Below are 25047 nucleotides of genomic sequence, written 5' to 3' on the forward strand. Positions count from 1 at the left end.
TTACTTGCTAGCTGGTGGACGCTGGCAATCCTGCTCGAAAAGAGAAAAAAAAATCGTTTTAATGTACAATCTTTAATAGGATTACGCATTTTCAAAATATAATACTTGACTCCTCATACTTGTTTCATATTTACGAACTTGAAAATGTTACCGCAGCTAAAACGGAATCAACAATAAACGTAGAGTAAATTTTATAAGAAAATTTAGCAGAAAATATTAAGCGCCAAAGCTGAATAAGATTTAAATAAACAAAGAAAAAAATATAATCACTAAAAATAAAAATGATAAATATTAAAATTTAAATAAAAGATACATTTCAGTTGAAAAAATCAATTTCATTAACAATGCAAAGCAGCATAGCATAAAACGCAACAAAAACCAGAAAAAAACCTGAAAACTTACTTAAATAGGGGTTCCTAATTTAATTCAGATTTAAGAAATCTTGAAATTTATTTAATCTTTTTATTATAATTTAATAAGTTAAAAATTTCAAAAACTATGACGATTCATGTCGACTTGGAGAGAGAAAATAATTCGATTTTGCTTCCACTAAACGAAGAAAAAAAAATGCTGGGCACTTGGTGGTTATTGGAGCGTCAAAAATTATTAATTCTTCCATTTCAGTCAACTTTAAAGAAGTAGTTCTTAGAATTTTTATTTCTATCTTTAATAACTTTATTCAATTAAAATCTTAACTTTTGAGTCATATTATGTATTGTCATTGCATTTGAAAGTTTTTTTTTCTTTTTTTTTTTCAATCCATGCTGAAAATAGCTTGCATTCAAACCATTGCCGAATACGACATGAGTAATGTCGAGTAAGACCTCGCTGGAGTAAGACACACTGGACCTAAACCTGTAAGATTTGGTCGGAAAACGATTTCTTATTTTATATATATATATACAAGCTGACCCGGCAAACATTGTTTTGACATATGAATTATTTATAGAGTATGAAAATATATCTTATTTATTGTAAGTGTGTGGTATATGAGTAGAAGAGGAATGGAGCGCTGTAATTTATTGTAAATTTTTCTTATAAATCATGTATACAACGAATTCTGAAAATATTAGTCTCTTAGTGCAGTAGAGTGCACAATATTTTTTGTCATCCCATCTTTAGCTAACACAAATAAACTGGCTGGTTTGCCCACTCGAGAGCATGCCACGTATAATTGTCCGTGTGAAAAACATGGTGTGCTCAAATCTAGGACACAAACAGACATTGTTTGACCTTACCATTGCAAATGCCAATCAAATGGGGAACTGAATGCGTTTAAATTGAATTGGCACATTCGTGAGTATAATAGGGATTCGTGGAAGTACATTTAACATAATGACATCGATAACGTTGTTCATTAATTTTTTAACGACTAATCGCGTGCCGTTGAGTAGCCGTGGTGGGCTCAAATTACGAAGCAAAATAACCGGAGATCCAACTATGAGTGCTAAATTATGCGGTGGTATGCCTGGTAAATCCAATGAGTTTAAAAACTCTGTTGGAAAATTTGCAGCTTCAATGGGATCGCAAACAGCAACAACGGATTTATATGTCACCAAGATACCTGGCAATATCTGTTGTATCTTCAGATTCAATTCGCTAACGTCCACATTTTTTGCTGCTAAAATTGCCCATTCTGCCAGCCACTCACGATGAATGTATTGAGTGAGTACATTGGGAAATATTAGGTTAATGAGAGAACCTTGTGAATCAATGATTGTGCAGAAATCGTCCGGTAATTTTATGCATCCAGTCTCCTCCTTAGTAACTTTTCCATCACCAATGTCAAAAACCCGTTTTGAGAATGTTTTGCATATTTGAATGTTTTGCCTTTGGATGCGCATATTTACTTAGTTATATAGTTGAACTTTTTCAACATTGCACCCTCAGTCTGCCTTGGATTGACTGTAAATACTCTCCCCAAGGCGCTTGATTTGAATAAACGGGAACATGCATCAACCGGTGTGCATGTTCCTTGCGGGATGCCCATTTTTTTGTTTGAGCCCATGTGAAATAGTGTGGTACTTCTGAGTAGAGTGATGTCCACGCAAAGGCACCAAAAGAATTCGCACGATTATACAATTCGAAAAATTTGGTGACTGTAATTTTTTGGTGGATTTATAGCTCGGTCAATCGCTGTCTCGTTCGTGAAATAAACACTCTGACCTTTTTCAAGATAAACGGCTAAATGAATAACGGTTGGATCCCGTTCATGAATTGGGAAACCAAAGACACGCCAAACAGCTTCATTGGAGCTGATGTACCGGCCAATTTGGTACAGCGTTATTTCATCGTTGATATTCACTGGAAGAACAGTCACATTGGCATTTTCAACTCGAAATACTGCCATATCACTACCTTTATTAACATACTTGCAAACATAGTTGATGCTCTTCTTTTAAAGGTGAGCATAAGTATTAGAGTTTAATATGACTTGTTGCAACGTGCGTGAATATTATTAATGATTTGTTATGTTTCTATGTCCGGTTTGTATCCGAATACGATTAAATAAAGATAGATTTAAAATATGCATTAAATTTGTCCAAAAAATGAAAAAAAATTAGTTATAAACCTATTCTCAGACCCACTGAATATACATATAAAATTTCATCAAAATCTGTCAAGCCGTTTAGGAGGAGTTGTGACAAGAGATTTATTTATATATATATATATATATATATATATATATATATATATATATATATATATATATATATATATATATATATATATATATATATATATATATACAAATATAGAAGTAAACTTACGTTAGCTGTTGAGTGAACTATTTCTCTTTCAACTGCAAAATGTTCTTCACTAGCAACAAAAGCAAAAATAAGAATTTTATTCATCCCATTCAGTTTTTCAATAAGATATCAACATTAGGTATATAATTACACCTTTTCTCAGACATGAATATTACCCTAACTAATAACGTGCTTTCTAATGTACTAATAACGTAAAGTATAATGTGCTTCCATACTGGCCATGATAGCCTAGTTGTTAGAGAATCAGACTCCGGTAGAGGGGAGAGCCGGGATTCGATCATCAACTCTGCTGAGACCCACCGATTACATGCGATATATGTTCCGTGGTTCGTTGCTGAGCAGTACTATGGAAATAAGGGCCTGGACAAAATTTGACTGCTGACTTTACTGAAATCACTAAATGCTCACCCAAATCAGTAAATTACGATAAAACAGATATTTGTGTGTTTATTTGAATTTAATTTTCGACATTATTATTACCAAATAACAAATTACCATAATTTTAGATCCGTTTATATTAATAAAAGTAACAATTAAAGTGCGCCCAACCAACTTGTTCATAAGGTAGATTTGCTCCTAGAAGCATATTATGGTATTTATTTTCATGAGTTGCTTTGCAATTCGTAATCTTTTAGATGCGTCACACGGCTTCTCCAAGTTTGTAATCGTTGTTGTTGTAGAGAAAACGTTTCTTGCTTTTCAATGGTACCATCTATGGCCAGGAATATGATTCTTCAGCCGCACACGCGTCACAGCCCGTTTTACAGGGTGTACCCATTCATACATCCGTTCATTTAGCAACCGAAAGAAATTCAAATCTGAACTAGAGAGTGATAAATATCCAATCCAGTACTCGCAGGTGCATTGATTTGTCATAGGAACTTAGAGGACTTTGTGATCCAACACATTTAACGTGCGCCAATCAACATTTATTTCATGGGGTTTCTTCGTCCAACGGGATTCGAACTCCTGCTCTCAGGAATGCGAATCTCCAGCCCGTTTGTAAACATTTTGCTGAATGACGCTCTAAAAATATTTACGCCTACTTCTGTAGGATTTACTTTGTATTGAAACCAAAGGAAACACTTTACAAAATATATGTTTGATTTTAGAAATTTAACTTATAGAAATATGGTATGTTTTAAAAGTGCTCGTATTTAAAATTCTAGTCAAAAATTCTGCAAAATTAAAGTGAAATTGATTTTGCAGATTATTAAAGTAATAATGTCTGCAAAATTTCATCACAATTGTACTAAAAAAACGCGTTTGCAAGGTTGAAATTTATGCAAGAAAGGAAGGAAAATGTTTTAGTATTGAAGAGATGCGTTAAAGATACTCAAGGAGAAAATAAACTTTATGCATTGTAAAATAACAGGCTGCCCCTTAACGTAAATTTTCAAATAGATTTGTCAAAAAACAATTGTTACTAGTAACCTTGAGATTTTTCTTAATATATGAAATAATTCATTTTGGATATAATTATTTGGAAATAAATTATTTTTTAAATTGTAATCTAGAACTATATTTTATAGGCTAACTTAACCCTGGAGAAGGCACTAGATTTTTTTTTTTTTTGGTGCTAAAGTTTATGAAATAAATGAATGAAAATATGAAAATTTTAATTATTTCTAACAATGATAAGTAAAATGTTTCATCTCAATAACCTACCGACTAAAGTTCAAAAACCAAGTCACGAAGTATTATTAAAGTTTTGTCACTTTGTCTTAATTTTGAATTAAAAAAAAAAGAAGTTAAACAGAAAATGGAATATTTTCAAAGAAATTCTTCAAATTTTAAATTCAAATCGAAGGGTAGACAAACCAGTTTTTGAAAGCACGTGATCATCCATCAGATACCCAACTTTTTAAAAATAGCAGAAAATGATTTTTTTTTAATTATAACTATGCGGTTTTAAAGAATCTAAATTCATAAATGCGAAGCAAAATTTTAAGTGAATTTCATTTAATTATTTTAATAAATTTATTTATTTTTAAAAAAAGTCCTGTGATTGATCATTGAGCAGTACTATGGTTACCGTAATATGGAGAACATTTCCTTCTCCTTCAGATTTATGCCTAAATTAAGGGAGTGGCCTCACAAATGAGTCACACGTGAGTCATCTGAGGTAAGGCGTACTTTGCTGTGCTCTCTTGTCAAACGAAATGTGCACCTTCCTTACTTATTTCAATAGATACCAATAATGGTTGGTTGGCATGGCTTGTCAAAGTGTCATTAAGAATACAACAAGCATTTTTGTTAAAAAAAAATTAAGGTTAATTTTGCAGAAAATTATAAATTTTAATTTTTTGCATTTTTACAAATTTTAGTATATTTTTGTGGTGTATTCCTTTACATTTTGGCCAAGAAAGTAAAAAATTGTATTTAAAAATTTGGAATAACGAGGTTAAGGAAATTATATTTTTATTTAAGCAATCTCATTGAAAAGGCACACTAACAGAAAAAATTACGACTTGAGTTTTTAATCGAAGTACTAATTGTTGTTTTCTTGCATCGGATATTAGATTTCGGGGGGACAATGTCGCTATAAGATAAAAGAAACTTTATTTTTAGCTCCACTGCATTACATAATTTTAAATGCCTCTTTTCCGTAACTGATGTGAATTTAACGCAAAATTTTGATAAAAACTAGCTTTAAATATTTAGTAAATATTATTACCTAATATTAAAAAATGTCTAGAAATATTACCAATCAGCGATACTGTGAGAAATATTTAATTATTTATAATATAATTGAATTAATAACAAATATATTATTCAGTGTTAAAAATAATAATTAATCAAAGACGATATCAAAAAAGATTTGATCACGCTTACTTTATCAGAAGATCAAATACTATGACTTACTAGCACGCAGGATAACAATGTTCTTTTCGACATTCTTCAATTTCGCGTCTTGGCTCTTTCCCCATAAATTCTGCAAAATTTGAGTTTTGTTTATTATTGAAGTAATGGTTTTTATTTGTAACTGCAATTTTATTTACTTTTGTGTAAAAAAACTTTCAAACCATTAACATTATTTTTGTGACTTCGTGTTTATGTTTTTCCCTTCAAATTTAAACAAAAAATAAAACTAAATTACAAGAGTTCTTTGCATTATTTCACAAAAGTGTTTGCATTAAATAATACCTGTGTCTAAAAAACTCTCGCAAAAAAAACTCAGAATGCTAAGTTAAATTTAGAAGAGCAAAAAATTAAGATTGAATCAATCGATGAAAGTTATGAAATCGTTGATGATAGAGTTGATACTTTCTTAACGAAATAAAAAAAAATTGACCCTTTCAATTGAAAAATGTTAAATTTAAATGCAATGCACCTTTAGATGGCTCTGAATATCCATGAAAACTTAATCCTCTAAAAGAGCCCCTTTGAAATGGACTGTGAAGTTACAAATTTTCAGAATCATGACGGTTTTTTTTGACAGTTATTTGATTAAATGTATGTTAAAAAAATAATAATTGAAAATTTTTTGAGAAAAAATTCCTTCTTAAATAGCTTACAGAATCATACTAGTTTTTCATTTTGTTTTACCTGTAGAGCTGCAGCGTTTTTCATGGCTCGGAATTCCATAAGTTGGTGGAACACAACCAAGAAACTGCAGACTGAGGTTTTTTATGCATTCATCAAAGCATTCCTAAAAAATTCCAAAAATAATTCATTAACTTTGTTTAAACAGTGATTGTCCGAAAATTATATATGACAGATAATGAATCAAAAAAGATTGATCAGAATTCTCTCACGGAAAAAAAATTTCAAAATAAAATAAACAATTTAGGGTGATTTTTTTTTCTAAGTAAGCAGCTTACGCGCTGTGAAACAAAGTGCGTCACAATAGTATCAGATGTAATGTATTAAAAGGTAGAATTAAAGTAATATTAAGCATTCTAACAATGTAATAATATATTTAAGCATTCTACAGCTATACCATAAAGCCTTAAAACTTGAAATTATTATTGAAAGCAATGGACAGACATATTTGTCCATTAGTCCATGAACCTATCGCATTAACCATGAGTAAAAATTAGTTAATGATTTCCTTTAATAGGTCTACATTTCGAAGCAAAATTATAACTTGATAAAAAATAATTGAATAAAATTATAATTAAGTTCAAAAGTTTTTCAATTCACTTACAAAGTTCTCGATATGGGGCGAAATACGCATAAAGTAATTTTAACATCAAAAAAACTTGAAAACTTTGGACCGCTCTCAATATTAAAATATTGGGACTATATTCTGCAAATTACATCTACCCCCCTATATTTTAGGCGTCAAAAATCCGAATCTATCCAGATAAGGTATATTAGGGAAAGTATGATTTTGCGCTTAATTTGGTAACTTGAAATGTTGCATTCTTTAATTAATTGACTTATTTAAAATCTCCTCCTCGAAACATTGAGATTGAATCCTGAAACATGAAGATCTGATAATTAGATCAAAAGCAATTCATGGTGGCACGATTTTCATTTTGAACACTGTACAACTTTATAAATAACGTATTGATTTATCTTATTACATTTCTCTACTCCTTGAACTTAAGACAAGAAACATATGATCTTATTGCAACATAAACTGAAATGTATTTATCGCCTTCTTCTTACCATGCCCTACGTTCCAAATAAGAGGGTCATTTTATCACACGAGCGAATTTTCAAATGTCCTTGTTAGGCCCATGTAATTAAACTGCCTGAAAACTGTAGTTTAGAGAGAAATGATACCAGATTTGGAATAAGTTATGAGAAAATATCAAAGATCTTTTTAAAAAATTTCATGCAACTGAAAAAAAGAAAATAATTGTCCCTCTGTATTATTCATATAATTATTATTTTTCTTCTGACAATAGATTGTGTTATTTATTCATATTCATGAATGCGAAGAAAAAGTGGAATATACAACTGCAGAGTCAGACATGGGCACCTCCATATCAAAATATATGCCTTTCTATCGTCCAGTATCGGCGAAACTATATAAATATGAAAATTGAAATGACCAATTAGCCTTTACCGAGAACTCATTAAGCAAATATGTTTGAATAATTTTAGGTTGAGTAGTCTAAATATTAATTAAATATTGTTTTTTTTTACTCTCTGGTTAGTGGGGCCATATCCTCCTCTTGACCTCCATTTTTCTATGTAATCTACGCAGTTTGTTTCGTACGGTGCTGGGAGAAGTTTTGTTACTGCCTGAAATATGTAGATATATATTTAATAAAATCCAGTATAAAAGGATAAAAAAAAATTAAACTTAATAGTATTTTACATCTAGAGAATTATTTTCAAAATAAAATAACACCTTTTTGAGTCGGAATTCCAGCACTTTGTTGGGATCCATTCGAAATCCATGATTGAACGGACTTAAAATCTGTCGAGCATTGTGAATAGAGATATATGCTGAAGCAACTGCATGATAATCGGGATATTCTTCAACATGAGGAAACACAGTCAGAATTTTTTCTAGAAAATACATTAAAAATACTTTCACCATTCACATAATGTTTATTCCAAGTTTAATGTTATTAACAAATCAAAGGCATAATAAACATTACCTTACTCATAACCTCTAATATCTTTCCAAATAATACCATTTAACCAAATACAAAAGAAAAAGTGCAATAATGCTGTTGAAAAAAGCATCTGTTTAATTGCAAAAATTTCACGGTAAATTTCAAAAAAAGTGACTTGACAACTATTTTCTTTCTCATACTAATTAGATGCACGCTAAAATAGAATTTACAAAAAACAGATAAAATAAGACTTAATTTTGAAAAAAAAAATCTTTTGTAATAAATAGAGTATTATACAAAAATGCCAAATATATAAAAATTACAATTTTGAATTTTTTGTTGCTCATGTTGATTTTTCATTTTCACGGCATTATCGGAACTTTTTTATTTTTTTACTTTATAAGTGGAGTAAAAAAGCAGATTCTTGCATACAGTCAATGTTCAAGTTGAGTTATTTTCATCCTGCTTATGAGAAATTTTCAGGCTGATGCAGTGATATTTCTGTTCTACTATTGCTTGGTTAGTCTCCTGCTTTTGTTTTGGTTCGGTTTTAAAAATTTTTGATGGTAACTGAAGGAATTTCAAAAATCCGGTGTCAGCACCAGAACTAATTTTGTTTTCCAAATTAACTGCAAATTTCTTGTCAGATCACTTACTGCTCCCAGCGGCCTATTTCTACTCAGGCCATGAATTGTCTAATCCCCCTTCACAGAATTTAGAATTTTTACTTCCGATTATAATATCATGGCGAACACGTGAGTGATTTCCTTTTATCTGGGTCCGATACAGCAGGGTGGTAATCGAGCACAGGCAAAACGCCCTGGTATAATTAGGAGTGAAGTATTTGTTTGGTACAAAAGTATAATATGATACGAAATCCTAACATATAATGTGCACACTTTGCGGGGTATTGCACAGTTCTCAAACGAATCTTCATCAGAGAGGGCTGCAGTAATGACTTTCAAGCATTTCTTTATTCTACTAACATTTTATTTCTATGAAATGCCTTTAATCTACTTTAGAAGTTTCATTAATAATTTTCATTGAAAGTTGCATGGATAATAGTCTGGTGATGCCATCTAGTGAGCAAAATTGGAAATAAAAAAAAATGCGGGCACAAGAGATAGATATATTTAATAGTCTTTGATGCATTACTTTTAAACACTCTAACTCGGAAATATCACGGGCACGAAAAATAGGAGACTAATGCTCTCCACGTGATTTTGACAGGACCTAGGGGGAAGGCGTTTTAAATATTAAAAAATAGCTGAATTTTGCTTGCAGCTGAAATGGATAAGTAATTTTCAGTCTCGTCGAAATTCAAAGCCTCCTGCTTTCCATCCTGTAGATGCCTATCTTCACCAACCTGATTATGTTAATCGAATTTTGAAACAACCTGTCGATGAGTCCTAAACTTACCTTCGGTTGAGTTTATTCTTTTAGGTTCCATTTCTGGTCGTCCAATAACTGTATTTAAAGTCCAACAGCTTTCAATGACGTCTTTAAATCTGGATGGGCAGCGTGTGTGATAAGCATGTTCTAAGCTAAAATATTGATTCAGAATGCACTGTCCAATTTTAAAACATTGTATAATAATTTTCTGCAATGCATAATAACAGTAGTAATATTGATTCAGTGTTAAGAAACGTAACAATGCTGGAGTTTAAATTAGACTTATAAAATCCTTCGAGAAGAAACTGTGGCAAATATTCTATTTAGGCTGCATTCGAATGCAAATTAAATGAGATACAAAGATAATAGCTTGAAGATTAAAATTTTTAAGGTGAAAATACTGTTTATTTTATTATTAAACTTTATTATATTGCTTATTGTTAAGATACCTATTATAGTTGTTATTTGCAATTTTAATTATCTTCCTCATAACCTAACCTAGAGATGAAAGGTTCCACTTGACTGTCTCCTTCTCCTAACCTAGGGATGAAAGGTTTTACTTCACAGTCTCCTCTCCTCGACAGTTGAGTAAGACAGGGAGTGGAAGGACCTCCCAAAAACTGAACATCTAAGCATTTCATTGGATTAAAATGAAACAAATAACTGAACGATTGCAATGAACGTCGCAAAATTATAAAAGAAAACGCGAAACTCATCAATTTACGTAGTTGTTGTTGTTTTCGTAGGCCACTGTGACAAGTGGCGCCCTCTATGAACAAAAATACGTCTTCTGCACACAATTTACGTCACAAACGTTTATGTGGCAGACGCATTTATACATACATTCATTCATCCACAGATCGTGATTAGACTTGAACCAGAGAATAACCGATCTCCAATTCAGTACCCTCAGAGGTATAATTTGTTATGAAAACATAGAAGACGGCGTGACATGACGGCGTTTAACATGAAGAGTCAATTTAGGTAGTAAAGCGTTTTGTCATAGCATTGCGCTATAATCGCTTAGGACGCGTCTATTTTGTCATATGCTCTAATGGAAATTAACGAAAACTTACTTTTAAAAAAAGTAATCACGTTATTTCAGGTAGTTACCAAACTCATTATTTAGCTACTATTTAACCTTAATTACCATTTCTCCATTATTATTTATTTATATTTATTTATTTAGTGAATTTGCTTATAGTTGCCTAATATAATCAACAAAAAAATATTTTTAAAAGCAATTCCCGGATTTCTTTTGAACTAGGTTTTAGCACCTCTGATATTTTCTTTTAAATATTTGAAGAAATAGAATTGTGCAAAGATTTACTTACCAAAACGCCTTATGTTAATTCAATTTGAAAAGGTAATTTTTAAATGTTCTTCCTGCACAAACTAATTAAAATGTTTGTACAAGTTTTGGACCAAGTTTAAAATTACTATCATAAACTTCTATCAAAATTTAAAGACACTAGCCCAAAAGATTTTGAAGTAATAAGAAAAAAGCGTAGACAAACTGTTCTTTATATTATAATTAGAAATAATTTTTTTAAAACACACGAAATCAGTATTTTTTGGCATCATCCTTTTACATGGATAAAATATACTTACTCACACGGTGATCCTTCGTCACTAGAGCAGTTATCAATAAACTCATCCAACCTTTGTAACAGCATTTTATAATCTTCATAATCCATTTGACCAATTTTTTCTATTAATTCAGAATTCGGTACCTTAAAAAAATAAAAGTAGAGGAAATTAAATGTGTTGATAAACTAACTAGGGAAGTGTGACTCGCCAATTTTGAAATAAACTAGAGGGATGTATGCCTTATGAGGAATAATTTTAGGGGCAACATTCGTTTCGGCCCATAGAAGGTCCTGTGAGAGATTAAAAATAATTCATCATATAGAAAAATCGGTATTTTATTACTTCAATGCAGACTATTAGTTATTGTAATTATCTCATAATCCAATTAATTTGTAATTAATTGGCTAATTAGTTAATTTGCTAATTAATAAATTAATAAGCAAATTAATTAATTAATTATTAATCAGTTATTATTTTATCATTAATTAATTATTAATTAATTATTATTTCATTATTAATTAATTATTAATTAATTATTATTTTATTATTAATTAGTTATTATTTTATTATTAATTAACTATTAATTAATTATTATTTTATTATTAATTAACTATTAATTAATTATTAATCACTTTTTAATTAATTATTACTTATTAATTAGTAATTATTAACTATTAATTATTAATCACTAATGAATTATTATTAATTATTGTTAATTATTATTAATATTGTTAATTCTTATTAATATTGTTAATTCTTATTAATTATCATTAATTAATTATTAATTAATTAATTGATTTGCAATTACATACTCCAATTAATTTGGAAAATTTTTTGAAAGAAAAAAATTTGAAAATTTGATGTAAATTTTTTTTTTAAATTAACCTAACAGGTTTTTCTGAAAAATTACAGATATATAAAATTTTCGAAATCAATTTTGACAATAAATATGCAGTATATAGTACGTGAAAGTCCCACAAAATTAATTGGAGTAGGAGATAATTACAATAACTAATAGTCTGCATTGAAGTAATAAAATACCGATTTTTCTATATATTGACTTATTTTTTTATCTCTCACTGAACCTTCCATGGGCCGAAACAAATGTTGCCCCCTAAAATTATTCCTCACAAGGCATACATCCTGCTAGTTTATTTCAAAATTGGCGAGTCACACTTCCCTAGTTTCCCTTGTAAGTGAGTTGATAAGCAAAATAAAATAAAAAGCTATTTTTTACACTTGAAGCTAAAAATGAGGGCGCATCATTTTTATGAGACTTGAGAGATTCGATGGTGATGAAAAGAGTATAATTAAAATTACGCATTTTACGTCCTTTATTTAAAGTGTGCCAAAAAAAAGAATTATTCTTGCATTTTAGAGTAGTTTTTAATTTTTTTTTTAAATTTTTTTCTTCTCTTTTTGAGTTTTGTGTGTAGTTTAATTCGCAACAAATTCATTCTTTTTTACGATAAAATGATGGCAAATTCAATTTGCAGTGGTCGGAAAACAAATTTTGACATCAAGCACATAGCTCCAGTTGAAACTTAAGTTCAGTTATTGAATTAGCTGCACGCTGCCTATGGCAATCGGTTTTATGAGGTTAAAAACAATTAAAACGTGAAATGGCATCAAGAACTGAGATTTCGATAGAGATTTTAATCCCCTCTTTTATCATTGCCTGCTTTTTCTCGGCTTTAGCAATCAGAAGCAGGCTTTCCTTAAGTACTCGAATGACCATCTTTTTCAAATCAGATTGGAGAAAACGTGCAAGTCTAAGGGGTTTTCAATTGAGTTTATGACCAGGCAGTAGGCATACCAGATTTATTCGGTTAATCCATTGCAGCACACCAATCCCTAATAGACACCATGCCATTACTCCAAAAAAGACAGTAAGTATCGAAGTTTACTTTATCTTGATGTCAGGTGACAGCTTATAATTGACAGCACTGCCATTAAAGTTAAGAAAAATTGCTTTCTTACCAAAAAAAACACTTCAACTTAAACCAGATTTTTACAGAACTTAATAGATTTCTGACATTAGTTATATGGACCATCAGTTTGGAATAGAACTTCTAAATTTCGACGAACAGTACAATCAGTCCCTACATCCTAGTTTCATGGTATATTTCGCTCACCTTCTCCTAACGATTTCCTTAGACGACTTTCAATTTGGGATAATTTAGCTGACTAAACCACTAAAGATGGAGTCTGCACCTTTATGATTGGGTATTGAAAAAGAAGAAATTACAAAATTAAAATTAAATTTATGTGAAGGACAAAAAAAATTACAACTTGCATTTTTTTAAAAGAAAGTTATGGCACATGATATGAAACTAGTGGTAGTCCAGGTCTGGTCAAGAAATCACGTAAAAAATCAATAAAAAAACATACCTTAAATTTTTGTCACGATGATGACATCTAAAAAAAATTCACAGCTGTAAAAGAATAAACTAGTAATAAAGTGGTCCTGAGTTCAGAAAAATGAAGTTCACTTTTTATTTAGATGATCTTTCAAAACATAGGGGCAGCAGCAGCAAGAGAACAACATGGCAAGGTGGGAATCATGGAGAGGTGGTAAACTTTGGGTGTAAAATTATTGGCAGGAAAGTTCACGAAAGCAAAACTGCATCAACTCTGTATCTACTTCACATCGGCACGAGTGGGCTCCCCGGAGAAACACCGGTCATCATAGCACATGACTCAAAAAGAATATGCAGTCGTTCCGGATCAACTCGAGGGGGGGGGGTGATGGCGTTAGCCCCTTCCAGATGGATATCAAAGATGACAACACTGATAGCGGCGTTGAATACTTCATTCTAATTCCGGTAGCCAAATTATATGGTTTTATCATTAAAATACTGTAGGATAAGAGGCATAAAATGGTGATTGCAAGTTAGTAGCTGAAAAATGACTAAAATAGAAGATTCAAAATCAAGTTGATGAAAAAGGTGAAGATGGCGCGAAATGACGCCATTTCTCCAACAAAAAAGGGTTCCCCACCTCAGCTAGGAGGGAAAGAAAAATGAAATAAAACTCCGTTAAGCAGAGGGACGTAACAACTTGATGAACTCGTATCGAATGCTTTTTCAAGCGTTATTTGCTCATATATTTATACTCAAATGCTAGAAGTTAAAGTGAAATTTCCTAACCATCGGAAGTTTAGTTGTCATATCAATTATTTTTTCAGCGTCATTCCTACCTTCTGATGGAAAATGTGGGAGTTACCGTCATGCATAATCTTACACTCGTGGCCTTCGCGTGGACATGAGAAATACCGCGGGGTCAGGTGTTGTTCCAAGAAAAAGAGTAGGGAAAAAGAACGTGCGGGGAGCGTGTTCCAATTGCACTAATGCATTAAAGGGTGAGAAGAAATAGATCAGGAATTAAAGGATTTGTATCATAAATTAAATAAGGATTTGGATTTTTAAAAAAAAGGATTGTGACTTATTGTCATTTTTGAGATATTCTGCAATAACACCGTCATCGAAATCAGATAACTCTGCACTATGTAGCGCTTTGCTCCAGTTAGTGCAGATTAACTAACTTTGTTAGTGCAAATTTACCTACTTAGACTAATCCCAATATTTCTCAATACACAAAATATAATGGTTTACTAGTAACTAGGAGGCTTCGCCCCCTGCTCGCTGGCGCTCGCCAACCCCCGGAACTGCTTCTTGCAGTTCATTTCGGATTGCTTCGTAATTCGATGCTCGCTTTGCTCGCTTATTGGATACGCTTTTAACGTCTAGCTTTTGTATACTTTTTTGAACACTGAAGTTCCGAAAACTTTTCACTGTAGAAAATTCTAAACCTGTGCATTTCAATATTAATTTGAAATTGCAAACAGTTCACATATTTTTCTTAATCACACTATTCTAAATTTCAGTTGTTGAGATAAGTAACTGTTGTAAGTTTTGTTTTAAAGTCTTTCCCACCAGAGGGCTAAAACCATGTGTTGTAAAACGATATGAAATAGTACTGAACGCCGGGTGTGAAGCATCGGCTTCGATGAAGATAATTTTGTGAGAATTGTTTTGATAATTCGGTGAGAATTCACCCAATGACATATGATGCTCACTACGTGCTCTTGCGCGCCGAAGCCTATCAATTAAAACGTATTAGCGTTTTATATAATATAGATTAGCCATATGATGCTCACTACGTGCTCTTGCGCGCCGAAGCCTAACAGTTAAAAATGAAAACTGTTGCCAGCGCGAGAAAAGAAATATCATCGGTTTTATTGATACATACGTACGTATTAGCGTTTTATATAATATAGATAGATATTGACAAGTATGAGGACTGCACATATTGGCATCTACTAAGGGCCAAATTACTTATAAGTAAATCTTGTACTATTTTTTATACATGAGCTGTAAGGAAAGCGTTTTTTACTTTACATAAATGGTGCAATAGAGAACCCAAAAACATCAATTTTAAATGTATAAACGCTTTCTAAATTTTTGTTATTGCTTTAGATTGTATTGTAAAAATGATTTTGACGTATATCATCTGTTAACTATTAATTTTAGTGTTATTGAGTAACAAGCATGGTGGAGTTTACTTTATACCAGGCAGTGTAAAATAACTTAATACATATTTGCTATACTACACCAGGAGTATGCTTTGCTTTCGTATATGCATGACATTTTTTACAGTGTATGTTCCTCAATTTTTAAACAATAGTGAAAGTGATTTTATATCAGTGCTTTTTTCCAGAAAATATTGTGCAGATCCAACTATCATTTTCATTTAAGATATGATTTCATTTGAGTTGACCCTAATCAAAATCTAATGCCAGTTCCTACTAGAACTTTACGTCTTGGGGAACACATGCGTAGACAAAAAAAATATACTAATCAATTAAAGTAAAATTGATTAGTATATTTTGAACAACATATTTATTTTTGAAAACAGTTCCTGTACTGTGTATGATAAAAACACACTTAACCTTAAATGCAATGAAAAAATTTTACTTCAAAAAAATATATTGCTCACTTTAGTATCTTCCAGAGTTCCATTATTGCACCATCTTTGATCTGAACAATCACACCAATTGTAATCTTCGAAATTTGAACAGTTTGACATGAATCTTGGGTCACTACAAATCCGACTTCTATATATTCTGCAAAAATTATAAAATTCAAAGACAAAATCGTGTTAAAAATTATGTGAAACAAAGTAATTAAGATAGTAGTTAAAATTACATGCAGATCTTTGACTGAAATCAGTTAAAAATACATATAGAAACAGTAAAAATAGATCATATAATGTCAAAACCTGTAAAAAAAAAATCGTGTCTCTGAATACGAAAAAAGGTACTTCACACCCAATTGATGCTCCGACTTTCCTGTTCAAACGCCTTTTTCGTGTTTTTTTCTTTTAGAAAATACTACACCAAAATCTAAGGATTGTTTCTGGCACTTTTACGTTACTTGGTGTAAATTAGCTGCAACCATGTTTGTTTTTTAGAAGCACTAAAATTAATAATTTATAGTAAGATATGATACACATCAGAAGCCTTAAAGTTATATTTACGAGACAACAGTTTTCTTGTATCTTGTACAAACAGTTTTCTTGTATCTTAACACTAAAGCAACTGACAGTTTTACCTAACTAGAGTGATCATTGCGTTCATTTTGACCTCATCAGAGAAATTGGTATGAATATTTGGTTTTTGATTCAAATATCATTATAAAAATATATAAAAAATCATTTTTAATAATTTTAATTATTCTGCTGTATTTTTAGGTATATGCTAGCTGACCAGGCAAACGTTGTTGTGCTATATGAATTATTTCTAGAGTATGAAAATTAATCTTATTTATTGCAATTGTGTGCGTATGTGGTATATGAGTGTAAGAGGCAAGGAGCGCTTGAAACGGAATGTGAAAACAACAACACACCAAATAATAGTTTATTTAATTTATTGTAACTTTTTCTCATAAATTATATATCCAACGAATTCTGAAAATATTAGTCAACAATAATAATCTCTTAGTGCAATGGAGTGCAAAATATTTTTTTTCATTCGATCTTTAGCTAACACAAACAAACTGGATGGTTTGCCCACTCGAGAGCATACCACGCATAATTGTCCGTGTGAAAAACATGGTGTGCTCAAATCTAAGCCACAAACAGACATTGTTTGGCCTAGAGATTTATTAATAGTCATTGCAAATGCCAATCTAATGGGGAACGAAGGGCGTTTGAATTGAATTGTCCCATCTGTTGGCATAATAGGGAATCGTGGAAAGAATATACTTTCACACCGGAATTTGCCATTTAAAATAATGACTTCTATAACGTTGTTCATTAATCTTTTAACGACTAATAGCCGTTGCACAGCCGTGGTGGGTTAAAATTACGAAGCAAAATAACCGGAGATCCAACTTTGAGTGCTAAATTATGCGGTGGGATACCTGGTAAATCCAATGAGTTTAAAAGCTCTGTTGGAAAATTTGCAGATTCAATGGAATCGCAAACTGCATCAACGGATTTATATGTTCCCAAGTTGCCTGGCAATAACTGTTGTATCTTCAGATTGAATTCGTTGACGTCCACATTTTTTGCTGCTAAAATCGCTCTTTCTGTCAGCCACTCATGATGAATGTTTTGTGTGTGTGTACTTCGGGAAATATCTGGTTAATGAGAGCATCTTGTGAATCAATGATTGGGCAGAAATTGTTAAGTAATTTTATGCATCCAGTCTCGTCCTTAATAACTTTTCCATCGCCGATATCTAATAAATGCTTTGAGAATATTTCAGCAGATGGATGCATTTGGACACGCATATTTACTTTTAGTTGAACTTTTTCAACATTATGCCACAGTGGAGATGACTTCAATCAAGTATTGATCTCATCAGCACACGTTGAACGCGGAATGACAGGAAGTGTTTGTCTTAAATCAAAGGAAAGGAGTAACAGAGTGTCGTCAAATAATTTGTCATTGTCTTTTATATCCTTCAATGTCCTGTTCAACGCCTAAAGCGAATGCTTGTGTGACATAGTGCATTCATCTCAGATGATAATTTTGTAATGTTTCAACACTGTGGCCATAGACGATTGCTTTTTTATGTTGCAAGTTACATCTTGGTTGTTTTGAATATTCGATGGCAGCTTAAATACTGAATGAGCTGTTCTGCCTCCATCCAATAAAGTTGCCGCAATGCCAGATGATGCAACGGCCAAACGCGATGCAATTATTTGATCGTATTTCAGCGAGAATTTGCGAAATAATAAATGTTTTGCCAGTTCCACCTGTCGCATCCACAAAATATCAACCTTGTCCTGCCGAAACTGCGATCATAATGCGGTCATAAATGTTCCTTTGTTCCTCATTCATTAGTGGAACATAACGAGTAACATCGCTGCGATTTCTATCGCATTGTATTGAAGTTCACAGTCAGTTTATGTCAGTGTTTAATAAATCAGATGTACTTCGATTTGGAGAAAGGCATACTGAAATGACGGAGTAGCAAGTTGGCAATAAGCAAAGATCCTCAATAGCAATCAGTGCTTCATTGTACATAGCATTGCTGAATGCTGTCCTTAGATCGTTGCAACGTGTGCGATGTTGATACCGTGTATCATCAGTCATCGAATCTTTGTGATTATCCCATAAACTTTCTATATGGGCCGGGAAACATGTAGTTAATACTATACCAAATAGAAGACGAATTTGCTTTGCAGTACGGTTCAATGCTGCTTCAGCAAGCATACATTCCCACTGGTTGTCGTCTTCCAGCAAGTGGAGTGCAAAGCATGCATCTTTATACGTTGGATGCTGATGTCCATACACTTTATATATCTTGAAATGACAATGAGCCGGTGACATTAACCAACAACAGTCGAAAATAAAAGTACTCAGTCTGCCCACGATTGACTGTAAATACTCTCCCCAAGGCACTTGATTTGAATAAACCGGGACATACATCAGCCGGTGTGTCTTGCTTGCGGGGTGTCCATTTTTTTGTTTCAGTCCATGTGAAATAGATTGGTACTTCTGAGTAATGTCCGTGCAAAGGCTCCAAAAGCATCCACCCGATTACACAATTCAAAAAATTCGGTGATTGTAGTTTTTGGTAGATTTATAGCTCGGTCAATCGCTGTCTCGTTCGTGAAATATACGCTCTGATCGTTTTCAAGATGGACGGCTGAATGACTAACGGTTGGATCCCGTCCATGAATTGGGAATCCAAAGATACGCCAAACAGCTTCATGTGAGCTGATGTACCGGCCAATTTGGTACAGCGTTATTTAATCGCTGTTATTCACTGGAAGAGCAGTCACATTGGTATTTTCAAATCGAAATACTGCCATATCACTGCCTCACATGCTTGCAAATATATTTGATGCTCTTCTTTTAAGGGCGAGCATAAGTATTAGAGTTTAATATGACTTGTTGCAACGTGCGTAAATATCTATATATATATTTCTCTTACACGGCACCAAAAAAAAGCCTCATTACAACTCCCCGAATGGCAACGTTAGAAAATCGACCAATGATTGCTGCTAAAAAAGTCACATATCAAATCTAGCTCAGGTGGCTCAACATATAGCGCTTTTAAAAACGGAAACAATAATTGTTCAATTCAGATTCATGCCCTAAAAACATGATAATATTTAATTTAAACTCAATTAGTAGGCGGACCTTCTCCATGACTATAAATAAGTCACAAGGTCAGACTTTTGAGAAAATCAGTTTAGTATGGATTAAACAAGTTTTTAGTCATGGACAACTTTATGTTGGCCTGTCAAGAGTTAAGTCATTTGACAGCCTTTCAGTAATTGCTCCAAGATGCCAAATCTATAATTGTGTTTTCAAAGATATTCTAAATGCTTAGTGTTAATTTCTTAGAGCTTTGCAGAAAAAAATGTTTTTTGGAAAAAATTTAATTGAAACTTCTATTGGCAGTAGGCAACTGCCAAAATCAAAACTCCCCGATTAGAAATGCAGCATGGCGACCTCCACGTGGTATTTCTCGGGTAATGCCAACAGCCATGCATTTTAATTTATTGTATGTAAAACATCCTTATTTTGTTCTAAAATGTTATGTACTTTATCACAAATGCTAATTAATATAGAAATTGATTTCAATAATGCTGATCACCAAAAAATATTTCATTTGGCGATAAAACAAATTTTTGTGTTCTTGAAAATGAAAGACTTTTTGGGGGTTATTATCTCACAAGGAAAAATTAGGGTTTAAAGTTTATATTTTTAAATAATAAAAAAAATTTCTAAAACTTGCAAAATTTCTAGCATTAACTAATTTATTATACACATTTAGTTGAATTTGGGTGAGTAACTGCAATATTTGATCATTTATTTTGCTAATATGTTTCTCATTTAGCTAATGTTTTGATTTTTTCACCATGTACTATCTAAAAGCTAATATACATTTTTAAAAGCCAATAAGAACATTAATAGAATTCTTCTACATAAGTACAATACTATGTCTTTGATGATAAAATACTATGTCTCTAATGATAATATACTATGTCTTTGTGCTAGAACATTGTGTTCATTGGCGAGCGAGTGCAGCGAGCCATGGTTCACAGCGCGAACCACATACGATTGCGTAGCAATTCTCGGGGGTTGGCGAGCGTTAGCGAGCAGTGGGTGAAGCCTCCTAGTTGTTTTTGATTTATTTTTTTCTATGTCTAGTTCGGATTCGAATATGATTAAATAAAGATATATTTAAAATATACGTTAAATCTGTCCTAAAAATGAAAAAATATTGTTTCAGCTGCTATACACAAATACACAAAATGAAGTGAAATAAGGCATTCCTCATATTTCTAAACACCAGACACGATTCTTGGTGCTTGATTGCAGCAAGAATTTTCTTTCGCGTTCATCTGCACTACTTTTAATATAAAGTAGTTGGTATTGATAAGTAGTAAAGTAGTTGGTTAGATTTGGTAAAAAGAAAGGCTCAAATGTTTTACAATGTAGCAGCGCTCGATAATTTTAATATTAGCACGTGACTAAGAGCCAAGAATCATGCATTTAAACCAAGTGTTCTTTTCTGGGAATTTCTTTGCTCTCTTACGAGTAGTCAAAGGAACCTTAAGTTATGCGACATGAGGAAATTTTTTCCATATTCAGCATTAAATTTAGGGGCTAACATTCGATCAGTCTAATGTGTTCAATGTTCTAATGCAATTTAACAGCTAGAATAATACTTTCGAATAATTTTTTATTATTTATTTGAAGAAACCAATAATGTAGAAATCAAATTTGACTTTTGTTTTAAAAAGATTTACTTTAAAATAATTTGCAACGATGAAGAATGCATATCATTTTTACATGTTAGCGTGAAAAAATTAGAACAATGGTGGAAGAGGTTTTATGAGGATATTTGAAGATCGTAAAGGTTAAGTTTTCATTTTATTTTGAAAAAATAATTCCGTTCGTTTTAGAGTATAGACATATTTAACTTAATAAGCAAATATATTTTGGTAAAAAATAATTACAAAATTACAGCAGATAATGCTGAAATGCTGGTGGGAAAAAAACTATGACACAGAATGAATATTCTAAATGAATACTATTTTCTTTTGAAAGTTTTAAAACAAATGATTAGGTAATAAAAATTCATACCCATTTAAGTTACATATTGTGAATGAAGGGTCTTCCGTGTCTCTTGTTTCTTCCACATAAGCGTTTGCTATCGTTTTATACTGCCAATATAGATTCATGAAGTCTAAAGATTGGTAAATGAACCCCGTCAAGCAAGCAAAGAGTACCAGAACTCGAATGAGTTTCTTAGCAGGGTTTGCAGCATGTGCTATTTGTGGAACTCCAGTAACCATTGAACTTCGCAATATGTCAGTTGCATAATCACTAAAAATTTGTTTTCGTCTTCTCAACATAGTTGAAGGTTAGTTTTCAATTCCTATAGGTGAAATAAGGAATGTTCCATTATAGCTATACAATAAACCTTACAAAAAATGAGGTATTTTTGAGGTTATTATAAGGTTGGCGGATGTAAAAAATACACCTGAAGTAGAATATGTTTTGAACTCAAAATAGCCTCATCAATTACAATTTCACCTTAATTTACACCACACAAATGCAACCTCATATATTACTCAGAAATAATTTTAGTTCAGATCGGATAAAATAATAATCATCTGAATTATACATATTTTCATTGAGTGGCGAAAAAATAACCCGTACACCTCAGAAACAACCTCCCTGTACTAGTTTCTCAAAAGTAGTTTCCTCGAAACATCTTAGTATTAACCTCAAAACATCCTAAAGTGTGAATAAAACAACTTCAAGCACCTTGATTATAAACCTTAATTGATTGTTCTTTTAAGGTTGTTTTTGAAATCAACTTCGAGCAAACCTCAAATAAACCTTGACAACTCAAAACATTCTAAAAAACAATACCTTAAATTTTTGTAAAAGAAACTCTTTCGTTGCTTGTAATTTTGACCATATAAATTACTCTTTATTAATATAAACCGCGGATATATTTCAAAAGAGTGTAAAATAAAAATAAAATAATAAAAAATCGCTGGAGCGTTTGATAGAAATAAATACAGAAGACTGATGTCTTAGTGTTATTTTTAATTTAATAAGGTATTTTTAATGTATTTTATATGATGAATAATATAGCGGCTCATTAGCAGCAACAAACTTAATTACGATGAGGAAAATACTAAAATAATATATATTTAAAAAATAGAAGACTTAAATTTTTCCTATATTTTATTACTTCCTTTTTAGCATTTAAATAGTGCATTTGTGACAATAGACAAATAAAAAGCTTATAGAAAAAAACAGGACATTCTAAAAAAAAATTATCAAAAAAGCGAGATGTAAAAATAATGATTTAAAATTAATGGCTGTTGTGTGTTTATTTATAGGTGTTACTTAGATTAAGTTACAAAATCTGACATTAAAAAATGTATTTTTTTATACAACTGCTTCTAGGTGCAGCAAAAAATTTGGAAAAATTTTCAGAAAGCTAGTTAAAATTATTAAATTTATTTGTAATATTTACTTTTTATGTTTTTTTAGTTAAATCTGTAAAAAAAAGTATAGAAATCAAAGCTTTTTTTCTTCCTTTTTTAAAAATTTCTTTTAAACTGAGATATTTTAAATAAGAAATTTTTTTATACAAGGTGTATTTTGAATTTAATGAACAATAAGTTAGATTACGCACTGTCACTAATTTCTTCGACAAAAACAAAGTACTTCAAAGTACAATCTGAAAATTATATAACAAAATAGCGTGATGAACTAGATGAAAAAGCAGTTTTTTTTTAAAAGTCATTATGAGCAATTATATCTCATAATAGTTGTGATTTTGTTTAGTTATTTAAATTGAAATGATTATAAGGAGAAAAAAATGGAATATCGAATTATTGTTCCGTAACAACCCCGTCCGCCACATGTCTTTTTTCCAGATAAATCACTCTATGAATTAAGGGTATCGGTTCTACGAAAGAAGTTCTAAACAATGATATTGTTTTCAAGTTTTTGGGAAATATTTGATATTATATCAGTTGTATGCTGTGAATATGTTTTAGTGTTAACTGGAATACTTTTGGAGTTATGAAAGATTTTTGAACAAAAATTATTAGATTTTAAAGTTCATAATTCTTTTTTTTTTTTAAAAATCTTCCAAAGTTATGTATTAACAGTTATCACAGTATAAACATGTATATGTCAATATTCTGTGGAAAAAACTGAAGCAATACTTTGTTTAGATGCTGAAAAAGGTATATCCAGAAAGGCCAGTTTTAACATTATTGAGAATTGCCCTTCCGAATCCCCTTAATATATACAAATATATGAAACATTTCAAATTTCAAGCAAATAAAATTAAATATATTATTAATCAAAATATATTTATTACTGATATAACAAAATACCCCAGAAAATTATATCCAATGTTATTTTTTTTTTTTTTAATTCTTTAATAAAATATGTCTGAAGTGCAAAACTACATCATTTTCTGTTTTAAAAAATTCTTTTTATACACATTAATCGGAATTTTGGTAAATATTTATAGAAACTATAAATTGTTGGAGGAGAAAACACTAGACCACATTTTGAAGTGCATTTTGAAGAGGGTTTCAAAATTGTAACTGATAAATAGCATTGTAAATTTTATTTTACAGTTTACATTTTTAAAATATTCAAATAGCTCCTAAAATCATGAAAGACATGACTAAACTCTCCGCAACCTCTGGAACACTCCCCACTGCTGAAAGTAAAATTGAAGGGTCATTGTTTCGTGAATTCAGATGATATGATCGAAAGAGCGACGAATCAAGCGAAGGACTACTGAAAAAATGGATTCCAGGAGTGTTTTGAACAGTTATACGAAAACTGGAAGAAGTGTTTGGATGCAAAAGGAAAGCTCTTTGAAAGTCAATAAAGTAAAATTAATTGTTCTACTTTTTAATAATTTCTAATTGAACTAATCCGGGAACTTTTTGAATATACCTCGTATAGGTTAAACTTCAAACTAAATATTAAGAAAATGCTAACGAAATACATTTCCTTTGCTGCAAATTCACACTCATAGTCAAAATCACTTTGTTTCATTTAATTTTTTTTTAAATTTACTTAAACTTTATCTTTGCTGACTGTTGAGCATTTTGTTCTTAATACGCAATCTCTTAAACATAATTAAAAAATATTAATTTTCAATATCCATTATTTTTAAGAAATTTTATCACGGGGAAGGCACACAAAAATTTGGTATTAGTATTTTGCATAACACTATTATTATTTTTATTAAACTT

The 25047-nt window shown here is 31.3% G+C and overlaps 1 protein-coding gene across 1 annotated transcript; it reads right to left on the reverse strand.

Moving 5' to 3' along the window:
* LOC147811838 (uncharacterized) lies at window positions 1-22155 on the reverse strand. The gene is made up of 10 exons (XM_087162238.1): window positions 21884-22155; window positions 16271-16397; window positions 11294-11415; window positions 9710-9834; window positions 8080-8240; window positions 7872-7970; window positions 6321-6423; window positions 5637-5706; window positions 2772-2820; window positions 1-30 (listed from the first exon to the last, which is right to left on the reverse strand). The coding sequence occupies exons 1-10, from the start codon at window positions 22153-22155 to the stop codon at window positions 1-3; spliced, it is 1158 nt and encodes a 385-aa protein (XP_087018364.1).
* Window positions 22156-25047: the final 2892 nt, after the last annotated feature.

Source organism: Parasteatoda tepidariorum, chromosome 4 (assembly GCF_982258835.1).
Source record: "Parasteatoda tepidariorum strain Cologne lab strain chromosome 4, Ptep-v5.0, whole genome shotgun sequence".
In the NCBI taxonomy this organism is placed as follows: Eukaryota; Metazoa; Arthropoda; class Arachnida; order Araneae; family Theridiidae; genus Parasteatoda; species Parasteatoda tepidariorum.